This window comes from Ostrinia nubilalis, chromosome 7 (genome assembly GCF_963855985.1).
Source record: "Ostrinia nubilalis chromosome 7, ilOstNubi1.1, whole genome shotgun sequence".
In the NCBI taxonomy this organism is placed as follows: Eukaryota; Metazoa; Arthropoda; class Insecta; order Lepidoptera; family Crambidae; genus Ostrinia; species Ostrinia nubilalis.
In genome coordinates this window covers 7501818-7525063 of record NC_087094.1, presented here as the reverse complement: position 1 = coordinate 7525063, position 23246 = coordinate 7501818, and the positions used below count along the sequence as shown (strand labels likewise).

General features: G+C 36.7%; 1 protein-coding gene across 1 annotated transcript in view; it reads left to right on the top strand.

Annotated features, from left to right (window-relative positions):
* Positions 1-9012: 9012 nt before the first annotated feature.
* The window catches only part of LOC135073482 (gamma-tubulin complex component 2-like), a 38018-nt gene continuing 23784 nt past the window's right edge, over positions 9013-23246 (top strand). Inside the window, exons 1-13 of the mRNA XM_063967666.1 lie at positions 9013-9148; positions 9227-9394; positions 9668-9812; positions 10692-10878; positions 11160-11455; positions 11641-11769; positions 12235-12408; positions 13659-13836; positions 14090-14378; positions 14555-14670; positions 14875-15042; positions 15108-15261; positions 16521-16689. Coding sequence (XP_063823736.1) covers positions 9078-9148; positions 9227-9394; positions 9668-9812; positions 10692-10878; positions 11160-11455; positions 11641-11769; positions 12235-12408; positions 13659-13836; positions 14090-14378; positions 14555-14670; positions 14875-15042; positions 15108-15261; positions 16521-16689 — 2244 coding nt within the window. The 5' untranslated portion in view covers positions 9013-9077. The remainder of the gene's footprint in view (positions 9149-9226; positions 9395-9667; positions 9813-10691; positions 10879-11159; positions 11456-11640; positions 11770-12234; positions 12409-13658; positions 13837-14089; positions 14379-14554; positions 14671-14874; positions 15043-15107; positions 15262-16520; positions 16690-23246) is intronic.

The following is a 23246-nucleotide window of genomic DNA, read 5'->3' as shown; positions in this document are numbered from 1 at the left end:
TACTGTGCTCGCCGCAGGATTCGAAGTGAAGAACAATGACATGACATGTTACGTAGGTACGTGTGGGTTTTCCTTTATAGTCATTCTTGGCTTTTGGCACGGTACCACGACAGGGAGGTGTCAACGGCCTTTCGTAGGGAACACTTGAGGAAGGAATTTCTGAATGACAAGAATGTAACAGCAGATAAACCAACATAATAAGTAGGTAAATCTGAATGTGTAGTTTATATGTAGAAGTGGTAAAGAAAGACTATATTACTAATCAATAGGTAAGCTTCTGAATTAAGGAAGCATCAGATGGACTATTCATAGATATTCATAGGGCAGGGATGTCTTAATTTCTCGTTATCGTAACTTAAGTGCTCAATTTGCTTAGCGGAACTACATAATCTGCAAGTCCACGTTACTCAGTCTGGTACCAGGAATGCACAAAAGAAGGGTTTTCCCGTTTCCCCTCGCATTAGCGAGCTGGCGGTAATCCATTCTAGTGCCGTAATGTACAATTCAATTACCATAGCCGTCGTAGGAACGCGGCCAGCAGGAAACGACACTCTTCGCCGCATACAGATGTACGTTCTTTGTGAACGTTCACACAAAACCAGTCACTCTGTAGCTGTACCTACCTACTGAGTCTCATACTTTCTGTAATCAAAACATTTACAAATCCACAATTATCAGAGCCAAATTACCTACAAAGAAAATTGTGACTAAGTTTACTAAAGAATTTCAGTAAGCAGCAACAGTACCCTGAGCACGAATAACACTCATGATCTACACAACCGTAGCTGCGCTGTTTTGTTTTTCATACAAAAAAAAGTACCATACCGAGAACGATATTTATTAAGTACTCAAGGCACAGGTATACAGTAACTTACTTTGTAACTAAGCTTGCAAATGAACGACGACTTATATTAGGATTATCCAAGATTCCTCTCCCTTTCATTATAACTAAGGTAAACGGCTACTAGTTCGTGATAGTACGTAAGTTCGTAAGTTTTTTTTCTAGCTCAAATAATAAGCAAATGGAATATTATTTATAAAAATTCTTCATCACTACAAAAACTCTATTCTTTAAGCTATCTAAAAAACCAAGTACCAACATTGTGGCGCCAAAAATGAGAGCAATACGAAGCTTCAAACTCTCAGAGAGCCAAAAACAGCCGTGGGGCGTGCAAAGGTTGCTCTCACCGTAAGATTAGCACTCCAACTTCTTAAGCTTATAGAAAGGCGAAGGAACGTCCATTTGAATAAAACTTATAATAGTGGTTTCATGTGTTCCTTGACAATTGATTTGGCTTGGAAAAAAGTTATAAGAAAACGTAGAATTCTTTTAAAATTGCGATTAATTGACTCACGAAATAGCGTACATATTATTTTTCGGGTGTCCCCTATTTCGTGACACTACCGAATCAAGGATATTATGGATAACGTTTTGATGCTTGGTTTTTAAATAATTATTTATGATAATTGAAATGTAAGTTATGAAACAAATAATGCAATTATTTAAGTTTCTCATGACCTAAATTCGGTATATGTTTCGTTCACTAGAATTTATATGACACGAGTTTGAAGTTTACATAAATGACCAATTTTAAGATAAATTAGCACAAGTACTACCAACCTAATTTTGGTTTTAATTCGATTTGTTTTATTTATCTTTGTTTATTTGTATTGTATATGAGATAGATAATAGTTAATTAACACAATTTGACAATAATCCATGAATTTTACTTGGGGAATTTGGAATAATCAGTATCACGAAACAAGAAACCGTATTATTGTTACTTTTTTTCCAAGTTCGTGATATACAGTGTGAGTCACGTTAAAGTGTACATATGAAAATAGATGAAACTAGACCTATTTTTATCGACAAAAAAGAGGTCAAAAAATTTTTGAGATTTTTTTTATTTTTTTTATAGAATTTTTCTTCTTCCAATTACTTATTGTAAAGAAAACGTAATAACTTTTAAACTAAGCGGTATATCCTGATAAAATAAAAACAGTAATAATGCTAAATAACAGGCAATACTAAAAAAATACATAAAATACACAAAAAAGGCCAACAAATAATAAAAAATGATAATTTTTGAAAAAAATCTGCTTAAAAATTCGTGTTTTTTTGGTTATTTGATAAATTTCTCCACAAAATGCCCCTATAACTGGTGGTTTTTATTACTTTGTATTATTCTCTATCGTATTACCGTCGTAAAACCAAAAATCGCATGTCTCTATCCCTATCACAACGTTTTCAATGATCGTTTGAACTAAGCCTCTCCGGGCGCGCCATTCAACGCTTCGTTAACAACAAAACTGAAAATGGCTCTAGATTTGTAATTTTGATAAAGACAAGTTAGATTTCAAATAAAAACAAAAGATTTCGAAGTAAAATAAGCATTTTAGTTAAAATTAAAATTGTCTCTACCTGTAGCGGAGAATAATGTTGTGGCAGGCCTTTGTTCAAACGATCATAGCAAATGTTGTGATAGGGATAGAGACATGCGATTTTTGGTTTTACAAAGATAATACGATAGAGAACAATACAAAGTAATAAAAACCACCGGTTATAGGGGCATTTTTTGGAGAAATTTATCAAATAACCAAAAAAACACGAATTTTTAAGCAGATTTTTTAAAAAAAGTATATTTTTTTATTATTTTCTGGCCTTTTTTGTGTATTTTATGTATTTTTTAGTATCGCCTGTTATTTAGCATTATTACTGTTTTTATTTTATTAGGATATACCGCTTAGTTTAAAAGTTATTACGTTTTCTTTACAATAAGTAATTGGAAGAAAAAAAATTCTATAAAAAATTAAAAAAAAATCTCAAAAATTTTTTGACCTCTTTTTTGTCGATAAAAATAGGTCTAGTTTCATCTATTTTCATATGTACACTTTAACGTGACTCACACTGTATAAATGTATAGTGTTAGGTACTTTTATGACACAAACCATCAAAGAAATCGTTTTTTTTTTAGTTTTTAATACTTACCTACCTAAGAAATTAATTAATTACTTACTTTTTATTATGAGTCATTGGCGTATCTGAAGTTATTTTCAGGGGGGGGGGGGGCTACCCTCACTTGAAGCAGCTCCAGGGGTGGGATTAGGGGGAAAGGGGGGTTAGCCCCCCCCCCTCACATTTCTAATGGCTTGTATAAATATTTTCACATACTTATCAGTCAGAAATAACAAATCAAAATTGTATGGGTGCGAGGGGGGGGGGGGGGGAAGTCCCCACATTTGTAATGGTTATATAAATATTTTCACATATTGTTAGAATTAACAATTCAAAATTTTATACGTAGGTACGTGCCTAGCTAGACTCACATTATTTCTCATACATATTTCAGGTAAGTAACATCGTCAATTTCACACAATAGATTTATTCTAAATTTATATTATCGTTTTTTAATTTATTAAACCCTTAATCATTATTAAAATATCCTAACTCGATGCATAAAACCTTATCCCGAAACAGGGGACATGAGTTCACGAACTTAGAAACAGAGCAAAATTTTATCACCGAACAGGATCCAAACAAGAGGTCCGCAGAACAATTCATATTAAAAAAAGTTCAAACTATATAACTATAATTTATGTATTAAGTTACTGTCAAAAGACCAAAGTTTAGCATACAAAAGCTTTCATACTGATATCATGCTTGGTTATTTTTAAATAAAATGTTAAAGTCGTAAGAGCCTTAATATACCGAAGTAGGGGGCACTTACCTTAGTCATCTATCCATCTGCCCTTTCTAGATCACAAATTAAAGCAGCATCATTACAGGTAAAACAGTCTAATTGCATGGTCAGTTCACGACGTAGCTAGTCTTTTGTCAAGTACCCAGAAACAAAAAGGTCAGTTGTCCTTCCACATCTGTTCAAGGCAAATAAAGTGTAATAAAGAGTAAAGATAAGTGTGCAATTTTGCTGTCATCCCGGCCGCTCCATAAACCGGACTTAGCATTGTTTGGCGGCGGGCGCCATAACTCGATCTCGTATCCTGCGGCTCAAAAGGGTGTGCGCATACATTGAGTCGTCAATAGAATTACTCATTACCCATCCATAATTTTTATTACCTACGCATAATGATATGCGCTACTTTCGTGGAACGGCAGTTAGCTCATCAATATGACGATGGCGACAAAAAAATGACAATTGTTAACAGGTACTCGAGAAGTGTCAACATGAATAGGTTCGCACCGTTCGGGCTAGTTGGGGAGTCCACGACCTTACCGGCATACAAAGGCGGGCGGCTCCTTATGCAAGGCGTCGCGCGGTCAGCGACTCCCGGTCAGGGTTGCGAAATAATACATCATCATCATAACACACGATCAACTATGCACGAGTCGGAAGCAGCTGAAAATAACGAAGACTTGAAAGAAATACTCTAGGGACAGGATGGCAAAAGATAGAGTAGGTAGTTCTAATGCTATAAAGGTTGCATGTCTTTGTAAATGTAGAGACAATAGGTAAATTCAGAACTTTTTTTTTACCTGCATACAAATATTATAACATTTTCTTTTACCAAAGTTAGACATTATTAGGCCATATTTCAGTAACTTCATTGATGACAGTGGAAACATTGAAATTATATTTTTCATGTTCATACTACGAGTCTACGACACTACGAGTCACATCAAGCGAAACACTGACTGTGGCGTCTTATAAAGTTGTTGTGTACCTTTTCGCAACAAAAGTGTGGAGCTTTTGTTAATTTAGCTATCAACTGTAGTACTGTGTACCTACTTTTTGCTTATACATCTTTGCATCTTTGGCAGCCCTAGTACCTCCCGCCCCTCCGCGCTTCGCTGCCTCCAGGCCACGTGCGGCGGTGCGCCCGCGCATATTACTGCGAAAATGGGCATTTCCACGAACGCGCCGGAACTTTAACGCTCCTCAAAATATTTTATATCCAAATTGTTATCACGACAGCGCTCACTTTATTATTATTGCGGTACATAACTGTTTGCTTCGTAATGATTTATTCATTTAATCCTGGTTTTACAATCTTTTGCCGGTCACAAAAATAATCGAAATTTTGTAATGCCGACCTGTTGCTGTGAAACGGAGAACTAATTTTCAAATTTTCTATTTGTCAGGTGCTGCAGATGATCCATCAGGTTATTATTAGATGTGTCATTGTGCCTAATAAGATCCTCCATGCTTCGGAAAACTACAATATCATCATCACATGAATGTTCCATAGTTACTTTGACTTTCTATTAGGCATTGGTCTGTTCTAGGAAATCAATTCCAAGCATTGTTTTCCATCTCTACTTACATCTTCGCTTCTTCTTTATTTAACTAGTTTCTTTTTCAATTCGCTGATAAGATTTACTTATCTCCAAGTAGGTAAGTAGATTTTGGAGAGCAGTTTTTTTTAACTTAAAAAATCAGACATCGTCTTCACTATAATCTAATAGGTGAGCTGTCTAATTAAATCTAGAATTAGACCCTGTATATTTCTCCGCGTGTTAGGTAACCGGGAGGCGCAATCAGTTCTTGATGTAACCACAGGCTCTGCAACCTTTCAGCTGACGCAACCGGCCCTACCCGAGAACTGTCAGGCGTGCTTTTGCGGAAATGCCCAATATTACGTCACATTTGAAACAATATTTTTATTTGATTGATTTGTGAAATAAGTAGGAATAAAGCGAACGAAACTTGAATTACATTGTCTATGATTCACACTGGTTTTTAGGGGTACCAAGTTCATTATGTACTAGTAGGTACTGTTACAGCACAAACCTTAAACCTAAGTATTTCATACTTTATGCAAATAGCAACAATTTATTACCATTAAATTTATTCTGCTACCTGAAAACATACAAGTGGAAAAGAATCAACCAGTTAATTTTAACTGCACAAATCATGTTCCTTCTTGAACGGAAAATCTTAGCATAGAAAATCTAAAGTTAACTAAAAAAGGTTAATACTCCAGGCCAAGCAGTAAGTAAGTATTGTCGTGCATGACGAGAAGTTATCCACATCCACGTAGTGCTTATTTGAATAAATAAAACTGTCAAAGGGACATAACCAGCTCCCGGACACACTTAAAATGCTGAAAGCGCGACACTCGCTTTGCGATTCCCGATGCGCGCCGCATTGGTCATTATTTTAAAAACAAAACACAATCGTTGACATAATCGCGCCTCCATATTGGGCAAAAATACATTGTTTAGTGTGTGCCAGGACAATAGAGTTAACAGTAAAGCTGCTTCTTATTCCGTTCGGATACGGACGCGGGCGACGGCTTGGAGTCTGTAAATTCCGTACATTGTAATTCAGATTGTATGTCGAAACGCACGGGTCGGCATGCGGCAATGCGGATGCACGCACCTCGAACTTTGACTGTGGACAGTAGTCACTTGGAAGAATACAAGTAATAAAATACATAAAAGTAATAAAATAACAGGTAGCTAGTTAAGCTTCATAAAACAATGTGTCTCTGTAAAGGATAATAAATTAATGTAGAGTTTTACATAACTGAGGTGCTTACCTACATACATATTTTATTTTTCTTATGCTAAGTGATACCTAGATAAGTAAGTATTTAATTTTATAAAGCAGACAGTCGCAGGTTCGACTGCTGATCGAGTTAATTTAGAACGATCAGAAACTGGCAAATTATAGCTGTAAAGCTCATCGTGGTGTCATGTGGGAGATTTTACATAACATAATTTTTACACACCTACATAATTTGATATTTTTAACTTTTTGATAAAAAAATCTGGGCAGTTTTAGTTCTAATCTTATCTAAATCGTAAAAAGTTACCCAAAGAAAAGACCAGAAATAATTAAGAAGATCTTATTTCAGGAAAGCTCATCACTTAAGTCTATTAGATCTCAAACATTCGGTTTCTAGGAAGCGAGATCGTTAGCTTCTTCCGCGTCTCCACCCACTTTATTAATCAGTAAACGTCTAGCGGCCAATAAAAGTGCGGCATTTATAGACTGGCCGTATAAAACACATAAATTTTAACCAAAAGAATGGCGATACCCGTCCAACATCAGAGAAACGGATTTCAAAGGCACGCCGTTTTTCATTGACTCCATAAACTCAGGTGTTTATGGGACATTGTCATTTTTGCGTTCCTTTAGACAGGCTACGGGTATATTTAGTGGCCTAATGATGTTGTAGATGTTAATGATACCTACCAACAATAAAGCTCTTGTTAATAGAGATAGGCTATTACTTTTTGCACAGCATGATAAAGATTTAAATAAGTATTTAACTGCCCTTAATTTTAAAGTGGACGCCCTAAGCACACCCTTATGCGTTAATGCCTGAAGAAACCAATTCCTTTACTCTGTGGCTTGTTGTGGGGATTTAATTTAAAAGAAGTAGGAACTTGTAGTCTTCAGAGATGTCTGACTCTGGACGCCCTGAGCAGACGCAAACCCTAATAAGTAAACCTTAGGGCGAAGTAAGACGTTCACATTACTAAAGAAACCAATTTCTTGTTTCTGTGGCTTGTGGGGATTTAATATAAGAAGGTACACTTATAGTTTTCAGAGGTAAGAAATGACGTCTATGTTCGGTAAAGGTAGTTTCCACTAATTCAGAAACTTTATGACGTCATGTAATGTTTAATTAATAAAATCTTAAATATAGCTATTACACGATCTGTCTGTGCTGCATTTTGCTACCACCCACAATCACAGGCCGTAGCGAAAATATTTAGACAGCACATCAAATTCGCACACCTTTGTAATCCGAGTCCGAGATAGTGAATAATAAAACGACAGCAACTTTTGTTTGACAACACGTCTCAAATTATAGATTGTTCACAACCTTTTATATCGTGAATCGGCAGATTTGAACACAAGTGCCGTATCTTAAGTTTTCCTATCAAACAATCAAAATAGAACTAAGATTTCTTTATGTCACTACAAACGGATGCCGAACTTTTGTCGCCTTTTGTGGACCGGCGCCGCCGCCGCGCCGGAAAAAAAAGCTTAGCTTGACATACAGTGAGAAAACTTTTTTACATTAGTGTTTTGTGTGATCAAAAAAATTGGCAAAAATCGCATTACAAACGCGCTTACAACTCAAATAGCTTTTGATCGTGTCGTGCAAATGGTACAAATAAATACTTTTTATTGTTGCTATTTTTCTGGTAAAGCGCGCACGCACGTTTACTAAAAATGTAGAGCTATGGTAATAAATTCATGTTGGTCACATAATTTTATTATCCTACTTCCCACTATCCTACTTAATATTATAAATGCGAAAATTTGTATGGGTGTCTGGATGTTTGTTACTCTTTCACGCAAAAACTACGGAACGGTTTTGATGAAACTTTACAGTATTATTGTTTATAACCCAGAATAACAGGCTATAATTTATGACGATTCTGTGACAAACTGAATTTCACGCTGGTGATGCCGCGGGAATTAAATAAGTTTGGACACCGCTCAGTACATAATAATATGTAAAAAGGGTTTTTTTATGCTTTTTGTGCGCTTTGGCTAGGTTTTAAGTGCCTTACACCACAACGAGATCAATTATTTCGTGCTTCGGGTACGGTCTAAGTGAACATGCAATACTCTTAGCGCCATCTATTGACATCATCTCGAATGTGACAACATTCGTTAAATGAAGTTTTCCGTTTAAACACGTCATTATCGAAAGATGACGGTACTGCTGAATTTATGTAATCTGTGGTACAAAAATTTAGAGAAGCTTAGAGCCGATATAGCTGAATATTAAAGAGAGAAGGCATCGTTCTAATAAAACTAAAATCACAATTTATAACAAAACAAAGGTTAAATTACAAAAAAAAAAAGTTTTTGTAAGAATTTTCTATTTCTTTGTGCATTAATTTTGTAAATAATTTTTACTATTTTGTTTTAATTCATTTTCTTCATTGATAGTATACACATTAGAATTAAAATAAAGTACTTAGAAAAACATACCATATGACTTCTCCATTGTATCAATTTCGTCAAATCTTGTCTGTGGTGCTTTCTTTGTCTGTGATTTGAGTTGAATGACAGTGAGTGTTGTTTGAAACAAACTGTCAAAATAAGAAATCTTCGTAATTTTTAAAAATACCTATTTTAATGGAATAAATGTATCAAAACTGGATATTACCGAAGGATAAAATGCAAAGTACCATCAAGGAGTTACTGGACGCCTTGGGGTAATATTATAACAATACAATTTCTTGTTTATTTCATGCCTGGTTCATTGTTTATTTGGTGTTTTTATTAAATTTCAGATGTAGTTTGGATGCAGACACAGTATTAGATTATATACAAAACGACCCCAACTACGGCAATAGCAATTTGTCCACGAAACAAGTTAATGAGTTTGCACAAAGGTTGGCGCTAAAAGCTTCCAATGCCAAGATCTTCCTCAAGAAATATGAAGATTTGAGAAGCCGCAAGTGAGTCGTTTACCGCTTTTATTTTATTTGATGTAATGTCACATTATGCAGTAAAGAATAACTGGGAAAATGGTCATATTCATTTAGAATTATTTTAGAAATACCCAAGTAGTATATAACCTGTAAGGATTTTAATTAAACCATTGTGTCATTGGCCTATGGCGGCCCATAAAGTTGGAACCCAGGTTTTTGACCTCAGTAGTTGCAACCTACACAGCATAAGTAGGTACCTATCCTTGGCCTTTCAATTAACAAGTGGATTATTCATTTCAGCACTGATAACTTGGCAGATATTATTGCTTTATTTTATAAATTGGTGTGTGATGAGAAAAAGTCCAAATGCAGTAAACCAAAAGTTGCTCCCAAACCAATTTTAGGTGACACTAAGCACCAAATTACCAAAGAAGATCTGCCACAGGTACTTTTTGTTTTTATCAAAGGTTTGAACAATGTATAGTTTGGTAAATAAAGCTAAAATGTTTATTATAATACATAATAATATAATAAACTGGAAATTCTAAAATAAATAGCACAATACAAATATGCAGGATTTTCTAATCTGTAGTTTTAGCATAAATCATGTTCGTTCGTTCGTTCGTTTCAGCCAAATGACGTCCACTGCTGGACAAAGGCCTCCCCCAAGGTTTTCCACAATGAACGGTCCTGCGCTGCCCGCATCCAGGCTCTTCCCGCGACCCTTACCAGATCGTCGGTCCACCTAGTAGGAGGCCTGCCCACGCTACGTTTTCCAGCCCGTGGTCGCCACTCGAGAACTTTCCTGCCCCAACGGCCATCGTCTCTACGAGCTATGTGCCCCGCCCACTGCCACTTGATTTTAGCAATTCTGCGAGCTATGTCGGTTACTAGCTATGTTGCACCCACTCCTCTGAAGGTTGGAGACTCTACACTCGAAGTTGTCGACAATTATGTATACCTGGGACAAACAGTCCAGTTAGGTAGGTCCAACTTCGAGAAAGAGGTCAATCGTCGAATCCAACTCGGATGGGCAGCGTTCGGGAAGCTTCGCCATATACTCATGTCCGAAATACCGCAGTGTCTCAAGACGAAAGTCTTCGGGCAGTGTGTGTTGCCAGTGTTGACATATGGATCCGAAACGTGGTCGCTTACTATGGGCCTCATAAGAAGGCTCAAGGTCACCCAAAGGGCGATGGAGCGGGCTATGCTCGGAGTTTCCCTGCGTGATCGAATCAGAAATGAGGAGATCCGTAGGAGAACCAAAGTAACCGACATAAATCATGTATCAAGTTTTTATTAATATATTTTTGTATTTAAATAGATCAAAGATAAATTACTGAAAGCTGTGGATGAGAGCAAAAAGCTTGTGATGAAATCTTTTGAGGAAAAAGAAGCCAAACTCCGTCCAAATTGGTACAGCAGTTTGGATCTTCCGAACTGGCAAAAGGATCATCCAGCTATGTCATGGGACTTCCCCAAAGAGCCTGTGCCCATTATAGCTTCTTTGTGTAAGTATATTTTGTGTGAGTTGTCTTGGGTCAACTTCTGTCAACTAATACAAATGATAGATATCTATTGTTTTTATAAAATCTGTAAAATGTTATGCACATAATAATATGCAATGCAATGACTTAGGCTAAGTTGCACCACCTTACTTTATTCATAACTGGGGTTTTTTGTATGGAATTTGACAGACTTATATGATGTTGTTATTTATGTTGTCAAAGTGAGGTGGTGCAACCAAGCCTTAAATTTTTCATCTAAAATAAATATTCTTTTTGTCTTTTAGCTGGTGTACCAGTGGCATCACAGGAGAATATAATCATAGATGAGCTTTTGTATGTGTTCTCGGGCATTCCTGGCAACTACATTGTCCACCAGCCAGTAAAAGAGACCTATGATGCCAGAACCTTCTTAATATCTGAAGACTTAGATGATGCTTTGAAGCAGATTGTTCAGCAAATGTTGCCACTGGCATCCAACTATTCTATAGTAAGAAGATTTATAGAACAATGTGATATGTGGTCTGGTCAGGTTCTACATGCTTTAGTGGCGGCCATTGAGATATTATTGAAAGATTATTATGTAAGTATCATATTATTTTTGACCAATAAATAATCCTTTGAATGGACCAGAATGTCTACATCAGTAAAGTGTGCATAAGTCAGTGTCATTGGCTTGATGGTGTTTTTTGTACTAGATCAGGTGTGATTGCAGTCACTTATCTGCCTTGTTATTTAATTGATATCTCCATATATTTCTTTTTTCAGACAATGCTAGCTCAGCTGGAAACTGAGCATATGTCAGCAAACCTTACTCTGCAGAAATTATGGTATTTTGTCTTGCCCACCATGCACACTATGCAAGTACTTGCCGCCATCGTAACAAGTATTGGAAAGGTATGTATTGATGCTTAGGGTAATCTAATTAGTAATATGTAAGAATAATATAATATAAAGAAAATGTACCTTTTGTAATGTTTTACCTACTTAAATGAAGTGGGATCCTACTACTGCATAACATCACTACTCTACCAACGCCTATTTAAAATTTGCAAGCCATTTATGCCCAATAACGGATTCACGGACTTTTATATTCCAAAGGAAAACTATGATACTCACCATATAGGAATATAGTTTTTGCCCGCGGCTTCACCCGCGTGAAATTTTGTTTGTCACAGATCGTCATAAATTATAGCCTATTATGTTATTCTGGGTTATAAACAATAATACTGTAAAGTTTCAACAAAATCCGTTCAGTAGTTTTTGCGTGTATGAGTATCAAACGTCCAGACATCCACACAAACTTTCGCATTTATAATATTAGTAGGATAAATAAATTAATAAACCTTTTACCTATTACAGAGTGAGCTCCGCGGTGGAGCAGTACTGACAGTCCTACACGATAAAACCAACACGCTCATGGGCGACGCGCGGGCGCAAGAGATATCGCTGTTCCTCACCGAGCGAGCTTGCCGGCCCTACCTGAATATCTTAGACCAGTGGATACATAAAGGGACTATTGTGGACCCTTTTCAGGTAAATCTAATAAAGTTTACATAAGCGCAAACTCAAAACAACCGTATTCGGCCCAGAACAGACGGTGAAACGCAACTACAACGAAACTGCAACTTCGTGATGATTTGATGAATGAAACTGAAAGTTTCAAACTGGTCGCGTCATGACAATGTGTGGTCTCTCAGGCCCAGACCAAACGGTGAAACGCAACTGCAATGAAACTGCAACTTTCTGATGAATGAAACTGAAACTGAAAGTTTCAAACTGGTCGCGTCATGTGTGGTCTCTCAATGGACGCTATGGCAGAAACTTAGATGCAACTCAGTAACTAGCAGTTGCAGTTTCGTTGCAGTTGCGTTTCAACGTCTGTTCTGGGCCTCAACAGACGCTATGGCAGAAACTTAAGATGCAACTCAAAAGTAACTAGCAGTTGCAGTTGCGTTTCATCGTCTGTTCTGGGCCTTCGCCAAATAGAACGCGTATCTAGCGTGCAGTAGAGAGCTAGCCTAACGTCGCGCTTTAGCGCCGAATTGTGTTGGTAGAATGCGTTCGACGCAGTACGCAACGCTCTGCAATCCTATTTGGAGAAGCTTTTAAAGTCAAAAGTACATTAAAACACCTAGATGCAAGCAGCGTAGGACCGGTCTATGTGGAAATCCTAGGGGAGAACTTGGTGCAGCAGTGAACGTCTTTTGGTTGAAACGAACATTGGAATAACTCGTCTGTTTGTCTTGACTACTACCTACAACCCAATCAAGCTAACTACGCACCTCCCTGGAATGCGATTCTCCCTTGCACTCTCATCCGCACCCCTCACGACTGCCAGATAATAGGCTAGATGACAAAATTTCAATTATTTGTCCGTCAGACAGATAATTAGAAAATATTAGACTCATATTTTTTATTCTGTTTCATAATTAAATAATAACAGTGCTGCATCGGTTGAAATGGCGCGATACGTCACGTTTGAGTAGAATTTTTACTCAAGTGACGTCACGCGACATTTCAACTCAATAAAATACTGTAATTATTCGATTATGGAAAAAAATAAAAAATATGAGTCTAATATTTTCTAATTTATTGTATTGGATTTCTGTAAAAATAGGCTTAAGCTTGGAAATAAATAAATAAATAAATAAATAAAAAAAAAATATCTGTCTGACGGACTAAATAGAATTTCGATTTCATTACCCAGTCATCATCCCTATTCGACCGGGGTGTACATGTTTCGGTCACTGCGATGCTTTTCAACTTTAACATAACTATTCCAGGAATTCATGATTGAAGACAATGAGCTCATAAACAAAGAAGAGCTCCCCGTGGATTACTCTGCGGACTACTGGGAGAAGCGCTACAGTGTGCAGAGGGATAGAGTTCCAAAGTTTCTGGACAAGTTCACAGATATCATACTCAGAACTGGGAAGTATTTGAACGTAATCAGTCAATGTGGTAAGTGAAATAAAGGGTGAATACAATTGCTACTTAGGCCTGTATTATGAAACGACGCTCAGCTATATTATATTCCACATTAGAGAACAAATTCAGCCTATGGTCAAATTATTAAAGTCAATTTAACCAAAGATTGTATGTTGGGTTGAGTTTTGAGTCCCTTCATGATGCAGGTCTTAGGTTAATATGAAATTAAATTAAATTCACTAAAGGCTTAAAGTTTAAACTTAGAAAACTATTTCTAATCTTTCAGGGAAGCCTATAACAAAAACCAACACAGAAGAAATCAAATATTCACTAAGAGAACAAAACTATGGTGCCATAATACAGAAAGCGTACGCCTACGCGAGCAAATCGCTTCTAGAACTGTTACTAAAAGAGTATGACTTGATGGGCAGACTGAAGTCAGTCAAGAACTATTTCCTGATGAGTCAAGGAGACTTCATTGTCCAATTCATGGATGCAACTGAGCAGGAACTGTCTAAAAAGATTGATGACATTATACCTTCTAAGTTGGAATCCCTTTTAGGGCTATGTTTGAGGTAACTATAGACAGTCACAAACTTAAAACTTACCCATTTACGTCACAAATGCCAGTAGCTAAAACCTTAATTTTCTCGGCCAGTTGTTAAACAAAAACTGTTCAGTAATTCGCAATTCTTCGCAATATTATTCCTGAATACTATTAATGCTGCATTATGTTATGAAATGATTACAGGCTATCTGCTGCTAGTCACGACCCGTATAACGAAGATATGAGAGTGGAGTTGCTACCTTACGACTTGCAATTCCAAATGTTCAAAATTTTATCAATTGAAACTGAGGATGAAAAAGGTAAGTTTGATTATTTGTCCAACTCTACTTAAAACCCCAAAAAAACATGCACATAACGATGGTGTAATGTCTATCAAAACTTTTGAAAAACGAACAGCAGCAAGCCACCACATATGTAAAGCTCACTCGCCTTCGTGATTTGCAACAACTATAGCAATAATGCTCAATGTCTTGGAGCTGTAAAATGTCTAAACCTTATTCCAGAGTACAAACAGAACAAAGACAGTCCGCCGCTGACGGGCATCGAGACGTTCTCGTTCGGCATGGAGGTGAAGTGGCCAGTATCGCTTGTACTCAACCACAAGGCCATCGCGTGCTACCAGATGATATTCCGACACCTGTTCTACTGCAAGCACGTTGAAAGGCTGCTGTGCAGGTTAGTCGCTAAATAACATAGTACGTAATAAGCATGACGTCATGATTGTGACGTCACAAAGACAGCCCACCGCTGACCGGCATCGAGACGTTCTCGTTCGGCATGGAGGTGAAGTGGCCAGTGTCGCTTGTACTCAACCACAAGGCCATCGCCTGCTACCAGATGATATTCCGGCACCTGTTCTACTGCAAGCACGTTGAGAGGCTGCTGTGCAGGTTAGTTGCTAAACTACTTGGGTCGTCAAGAACCGTAGAACTGTTTCAACCTCTCGTTATCATCAGTATTGCTTAATATTATGATTGACCACAATAGCCGAGTCCATTCTAATCTCTAATCTTTTAACAACAAAGACTTCGCGTAACGGGCCAATAAACCACCGTTGTTTTGACGACCAGCTGTTTATGAATATGATTTGTAATATTGTAATACGTTGTACTTATGGAATAACCGCACAGAGAGGCGTCCACTCGCGACTCCAATATCTGCGACGTATTTACTAGCAGCGGTGGCGTTCACTATTATAAATCGTAGCGGCCACCGATCGCTTGTGGCAACCCGACCACATTCGTTTGCGCGGTACCAAGGAGCGCAAGGGTGGCTTTGACAGCCACCGGTAGCTGAGGTTGGTGCTTTTTGCGCAGTTTTTTTAGGCGTTGAGAAATACACAAAATTGCATACCCAATCCCATGTACCGACGGGGATGGCCAGTTGGTTATGTGGGGCTCTCTCTCCCAAATGGGCAGAGCCTATCTACTAAAACGTCTTTCCAAGTCCAATGATGGAGCCAAGAGTTATTGTCCTAACTTGGCTCGTTTGCGCAGAGCCTAAGGTTACTTACGCTTCTTTAACAAGTGTCCATTTGCAGGGTGTGGTTATAGCTGAGCTGCGTGATTAGTTATTGACCAATTTGTCAGTTCGTTACTGCGGCACATTTGCGACATCCCCGACTTTTGGATCTCGAGCGCATCCTGAGATTTGACGTCCGTAGGAAAGCTCGCGTTTCGTCTGTTTATATGAAGTTACAATACTGTATGATAGTATTACCGTGACAATGTTGTTGTCATTCGGCCACCGGTCGCCCGTAACAGACGCAATGTCGGTGGCTCCTTTGCGCAGAACCAAATATTACCGACGCTTTGTTAATGAGTATTGTAAGCTTAAGTTTATCTACAGGGTGTTAGGTAAATGGGTATATGAGCCGACACTAGCCCATGTTAACATGGTCATATAAAGGGTATGGTGAAGTCAGAAATTTGAAATCGTCATTTTTAATTTTTTTAATTTTCATACAAAATAAATTTTATAAAATACGATTTGTATGAAAATTAAAATAATTAAAATGAAGATATTAATTTTCTGACTTCAACATACCATTTATATGCCCATGTTAACATAGGTTAGTGTCGGCTCATATACCCCCATTTACCTAACACCCTGTATATCTACTCTTCCTTTAATGAGTGTCCATTTGCAGGGTGTGGTTATACAACAAAGTGGTGAAGCGGTTCTCGGAGGCGCGGCTGTACGCGGACGCGTTCGCGCTGCGCCAGCGCATGCTGAGCTGCGTGCAGCACGTGCAGTACTACATGTGCGTGGAGGTGCTCGAGCCCTCCTGGTGCCAGCTCATACAGAGCCTCGACAAGGTCAGTGACAGCACGTCAAACTAAACACTGAGGCCGGGTTCCCACTATGCCGGACCGGCAGATCTCCCGGTCCGGTAAAATCGCCGGAAGGCCTAGCGGCGGTACAAATTGTATGAAGCTGTTCACATTATCCCGGATCCGGCTTTTTCGCCGAGCCCGGCATTTTTACCGAGCGTTTTGTCGCTACAAAATGCCGGCAAAATCACCGGACCGGAGTAATGTGAACGAGTTGCGGCCCACCCCGCCGCGCCCGTGCTTCCCGCCCCGCCCCGCCCGTGCTCCCCGCACTTCATTCGGCTCGGATTTCGGATCCGGTGATTCGGTGTAATGTGAACACCCTTGTCCGGTGTCCGGTTTCCGGCAGAAATGCCGGTCCGGCATAGTGGGAACCCGGCCTGAGATCTTATGTACAGTCACGGAATGAAAAGGTTCGTCAGTTTTCAAATTGATTCCTTCAACGAATCGCGAGCACATATTACCTTTTGAAACTATGTTACAGAATAATCTCGAGTTAGAGAAAATAATCTTTAACTGTTCGTCAGTAAAGTTCAAAATTATTCAGATCAAAGTTGTTTGACGATTTATCTTGTCAAGAAGATTATTATGATTGATAAAATAAAACCTTCTTGTTGGTTCAACCTGCCATTATTATTTCTATTAAATAAAAAAAAACTATTGTCAATTGGTCAATGTCATCATTGCATTGGACTGATGGGATAGAAAAATAAACAAGCAAAACCTTATTCGTTACCAAACGTCATATTTATTTAAATGTTAGCAGCACTGTTTCTTGCACTGTTATGTTGGCAGGTTTGACTCTTACAGTACCTAGTGCAAGCGAAAACCGACACTAAGGTGACGAACCTTTTCATTCCGCGACTGTACTTGTAATAGCAGCACAGCACTTCTACCCCCATCACGAATCAACAAAATAGTGAGATTGTATGTGTAAACAAACAATACCATCCATTAAAGGCTCCAGACATCAGTATGGAGCAGAATCAGCGCAATAAAAAATAGCGCAATATTTTGTTGCAATTTCTTACAAAACTTGCGCACAAAAAGCAAATCTAGTATGAAAATCATCAAACTTCTAATGCTCGTAACTCAGTTCAGACTGAGTTTAGAGGTATACATGCCATAGTAAGTTTGGTTTATTACACTATTTTGTAATCAAAAAACAAAGTTTGGTCGATGGCCGCGCGAAAAAAAAAGACGCCACTTTCCATACAAAATCTGGCATTGCCATTTCACATGTGAAATCATATGAACAAAAATCATTTCATAGAATGAAAATGAATGAAAAATAGCAATCATTTCCATGCCTAGTCATTAGCCTATGATCGCGCCGGCGATAGTGATCTACACGCGTTGGTGTGGTGGAAGCTTGAGTCGCATCTCAAACCAAATTTTGAATAACTTGACAAATTTATAGGTTGATATGCTGTCGTATGTACATACACTGAACCCCATATTTAATGAGGAATATCGTATTTGCCCTCACTAGTAGGCGTCACTGTAGTTAGATTCTGTCACTCGCTATCGGCTAAGACAGTGGCGCCAACTGGTAAGCGCTGTAGCGGAAGATAGAAAGACATGGGTTTTTTTAAGGTTCAGCCAAACCAACGCGCTGCACGCCGGCTGATACGGGTGGGTGATCGATCGCGTTGGTTTGACTGAACCTTTACTCATTAGAATGGCGCCACTGTAGGGTCTTGTCATTCGCCAATGGCGCCAGCTGGTGAGCGCAAATACGATAGCCCTCATTGACATAGTGAATTTTTACGATTAGGCTTTAGAAGCTGTTCAATTATTCCTTCTTCGTTTATCATATCAGTAGTGATCTGATAATTCACCATTTTTAATATTCACCACTCACTTTGAGGAATTAAGTATTTGTAAGAGAGGCAATACAAATAAAACATGTCAATGTAAATAATAATGTTGTCGTTTATTCAAAATATTGGGTTGTTCGTCATCTCGCACCTGTCAAACTCGCTAGCAGGCGCGAGTTGGGAAATTCCGATTTTACCTATTATTTTGTTCGTCAACTCGCACCTTTTCAAAAGTACAGTCAAATAAAAACGAATTGAAACTAAAAACTTTCAGTGTGTCGGGCATGTAGTGATCAAACTTTAAGGGACTCTTTGAATCAGTGCATTTTCGCATGTTAACCGCGCTATGGAACCACTGGGAAGGGGTATCCTTGTTCAACAATGACGTCGAAACTAAAAGACCTAGACTAATAAATGTACATTCGTTTTGTAGAATATCTGGTTTTTTTACGTTGTAAAATAACTGAAAAGAAGTGAAAATGACATATTTTTTCTACTTAAATCCATTCTTACTCCTTTAAAATGAAATAAATAAATAAATATCCTTAAAACATTTTACGCTACGCTTCTAGTCCCAAACTAAGCAAAGTAAAAAAAACAACGGATATTTAAACATATTTTTTTTGTATGAAATGTATGAAACTCGTGTCTCTTTTCTCTTCTACCAAGAGATAATTTTATTTACCTATTCAAATTCAAATTATTTGTTTGCAATAAATAGCCTTTTATTAGGAATTATTTATACTAGTTCCTTACTTATTAAATTAGCGTTTTGTAAGAAGAATTTTACGAAAATTGATTATTTCCATACTAACATTTTTTGTGAATTTTTAAGGAACCACAAATTCAAATTTTATTAAATTTTGTGGGTAGATTAAAACAACATTGTCCTAACCCTAACCCAAACTTGTCATCTAATAATAAATTATGGCAACTATTTCCTCATAATTTGAAAATGTAAGGCAAAAATGTTTATGTTTTACAAAACTTTGAAGAGCAGATATCTCGAAAACTATACAAGATATACAAAAACTTGACTTACAAATTAAATTAATTTTAATTCTCTAGAAGTATTCATATCGCTAGGATGCTTGGTTTTTTATTTAGATAGTTTTTGACATATAAGCGAAAAACCCAAAAATGAGACCTTCAAAGGCTGCGGTGGAGAACTTTTGATAATGTTCATCCCCTAACTAGCTAATCCAAACAAAGTTACAATGTTAAAAATTATGTTCCAAGCATTTCCCACTGTACATTTTCATTGCCTGGCCATTTTTCATGTTAAAAGAATACGAATGTATTATTTCAGAAGCTAAATTTATAAGATTTGATGTTCTCTAGTTCAAGCTTGAACAATTTTTTTTATTATTGTTTGTTAAAGCTGTACAATGTAAATTGTTAGTTAATTGTAAAATTGGTAATAATAATTGTTGTTCTTCATTTGACACTTTCTTTGGGATATTTAGGTGGCATTTAAAAGAACGCGAATTAATATATTTGAAGCCTTTTAATATCCCGTGGCTTAGTTATAAAATCTGAGGTTAGATGCCGTGGCAAAAAAAAATATCTGCGGCTTGACTTATTATAATTCGCCATTACTAAATAGCTAGAAATCTAGCTTTGTTTTTAAATATACCTACTTAAATATTAGTAGACAATTTACATACTAGGTATTAGTTATCCTCAGGACATTGTGATATCCTACTTCCTACTAATATTATAAATGCGAAAGTTTGGATGATGTCATGATGTCTGAATGTTTGTTACTCTTTCATGCAAAAACTACTGAACGGATTTTGTTCAAAATTTACAGTATTATTGTTTATAACCCAGATTAACATATAGGCTATAATTTATGACGATATGTGACCAACTAAATTTCAATAAATAAATAAGACGTGGGTAAAAAGCGCCATCTATCGTCACTGGTTAAAATCTACAGCGCTGGACAAAAAATTTGACGTTCGTAAATTATTCATGCGGGGGAAGCCGTGAAACTCCATCTATCATCATCATTAGTAATTAAACGAGGTCCACGCGGCCGCTAGTTGTTGATAATTTGTTTCTTCCCGATTTACATTTATTAGCATGTTGATTTAGAATATAAACCTATCTGAAAAGTACATTTTGTTTTATTATTAAACTCAACTCATTGCAAGTGGCTTACACATTCCTTTAAGTCATTTATTAAAACATTTTTGTACTTAGATGACTATACATAAACACGTCAGATTTCAAAAAGGTGCGAGTTGATGACATAAAAAACAGAAGGTGCCAACTAGCATCTTTAGAGGTGCGAGATGACGAATAACTCAAAATATTGACATAAATTAATTAATATTTATTTGAATGACATCATAAAAAGCTCACAAAAGCCAGTGTTATCGTATGAGATAAAAGTTATTTTAAAAATACAATAAATAAAAACCAGCTTGTTATAAATCAGAATATAAATGCACATGATGAGTTAAACATTTAAAAAAATTAATATACCTACTATTAAAAAAGCTTAATTTAAATTAATTTTTATATCTATAATACTTATGTGCGTATGGAATTGTCAAACTTAAGAGCCATTTCACAAAAATATTCCGCGCGAATTTAGGTACGAACTGTCAACGCAACGTAAAAAGAGTAAAAAGAACGCCGAAATGGACAAAAAAATCTTGAGCCGTGACCGTATTAAGACTTAATAAGTTATTAATTTTAAGGTAGAATAAGGTATTAAAACTTGATAAATTAATTTAAAATTTTAATAGTTAAAGTTTATTTAGTCCTTTAAAGATTTTTATATTTCGATTAATATTGAAACACGAATAGGTATATTAAGTAAAATATATATTAAGTACAAAATAAAGACAGTCACATAGTGGAAAAAAAATTGCCCCCTTACAGCTCCATCATCGGACCCTGGATATCATTTAGGGTTAAAGTATTCGTCAAGGCGAATCACACAAGCCCAATCACCATAGGGTTCTATTGTTTTGTTACGGAGTTGCAATGGAGTTCCAATTGCAATTGTATATTCTCCAGATCCATTATCAGACAGAGCTAAGAAATAAATAAATAAATAATAATATTATTATTCAACAAATAACTAAAATAATTCATCTTACTAGTCTTACTAATATTATAAATACGAAAGTTTGTGTGGATGTCTGGATGTTTGTTACTCTTTCACGCAAAAACTGCTGAAGAGAGTTTGATGAAACTTTACAGTACAGTACAGCAGTATTAGGCAGTCTGTGTTCAACTATCACTCGGGTCGGACGTTCCTATTCAAAACCGTTGGTTCACTCAGTTCCGATACGACTCTAGTGCTGTGTGTAATTATTCACGTGAATACACTGAGTTTCTTATTTCTACGAGTGGATTTCATTTTGCCTGAGACCTACGCCATGAACCTTGAATCAAAGACCCTGTCGCCAGCGACAGCGACGCTTATCCATCCCTATCCTCTGGAGCATGCTACATACAAGTGGCCATCGGAGAAGCATAGATTTCCCTTAAGTCTACTCCTGCTACCATAAGGCACTCCGCTAAAGTCGTGAGGGCGCCAACACTTGCTTTTGTATCGAAAATTAGTAGAGCAGCACACGTTGCCCGTTGTAGGCTCTATGCAACCACGTTATTTTAAACCGTGGCCCCTGAGCATGAGATGGGAAACTGCACTCTCTTGAATTCTCTTGAATTTGATGGTTTTAGGGGAATCCTAGGAATGAATACAGACTTTTCAATAGAATCTCCTCATCAATATTGAGACATTGCGAGTTGAAAGAAAGAAAGAAAGAAAGAAAAAATGTTTATTCAGTATCATCGACAATACAATGCAATGTTACGTTTTCACTTGTTATTTTATTGCAATCTGATCTTGATTTTTCAAACACGTGTCAAAATAAAAAAAATATTTAAATCAAAAGCACTAAGGAATATTTAATTGATAATATCAACTTCGAAGCAAGCACAGATCACAGAAACTAAAGGGAGATGCCCAAAAACAGAAAATATCATATCAATGAATGTATGAAACATGAACATAGAGATGGTTTAATTTGTTGCTAAATATATTTTTTTCTTTCTTTCTTTTATTCTTTCTAATTATTAAAACATACCAAACATCCATTTAAGATTCATTCTCACAAGAGAAAATTTAAAATAGAGTCCAAATATTTATTAAAAATGAAAAGTTCTAATTTCCTGTAATGTTCCATAGAAGATTTTTCTCATAAAAATCTAACCCTATCATGCTTTCAGTTTACTGGCCTTGGTAACGTCGTCTCTCAAATCCCACTATATTTTGATGAAAGCGTACCCCTTGTTCTTGCGAATAAGCCCCCATAATTATCTATAAATATATCCCAATGAGAATGTGACGTGTATCTTTAAAGATATTCTATTATGAAGATGGAAAATTCAAATCGCTATAACTCTTTAAAAAGCAAATATTTTCGATTTGTAATCGCACTTTTTATATAAATTTGCTTATATGTATAAACAGAATATATTAAGTAAAATCCATGCGCAAAAAAAAATTTTTTTTTTGTTGACCGGTGTTATGCAATTTTTTTTTGTTGACCGGTGTTATGCATAAAAATATATAAACACTTTAGTTAAATCATAGAATTTCTGAAAAACTAGTAATTAAATCGTACTGGAAACAAAAAAAATATGAATATGTTATCTAATTTATTTATTAAACGTCCAATTTATCGAAGATTTTGG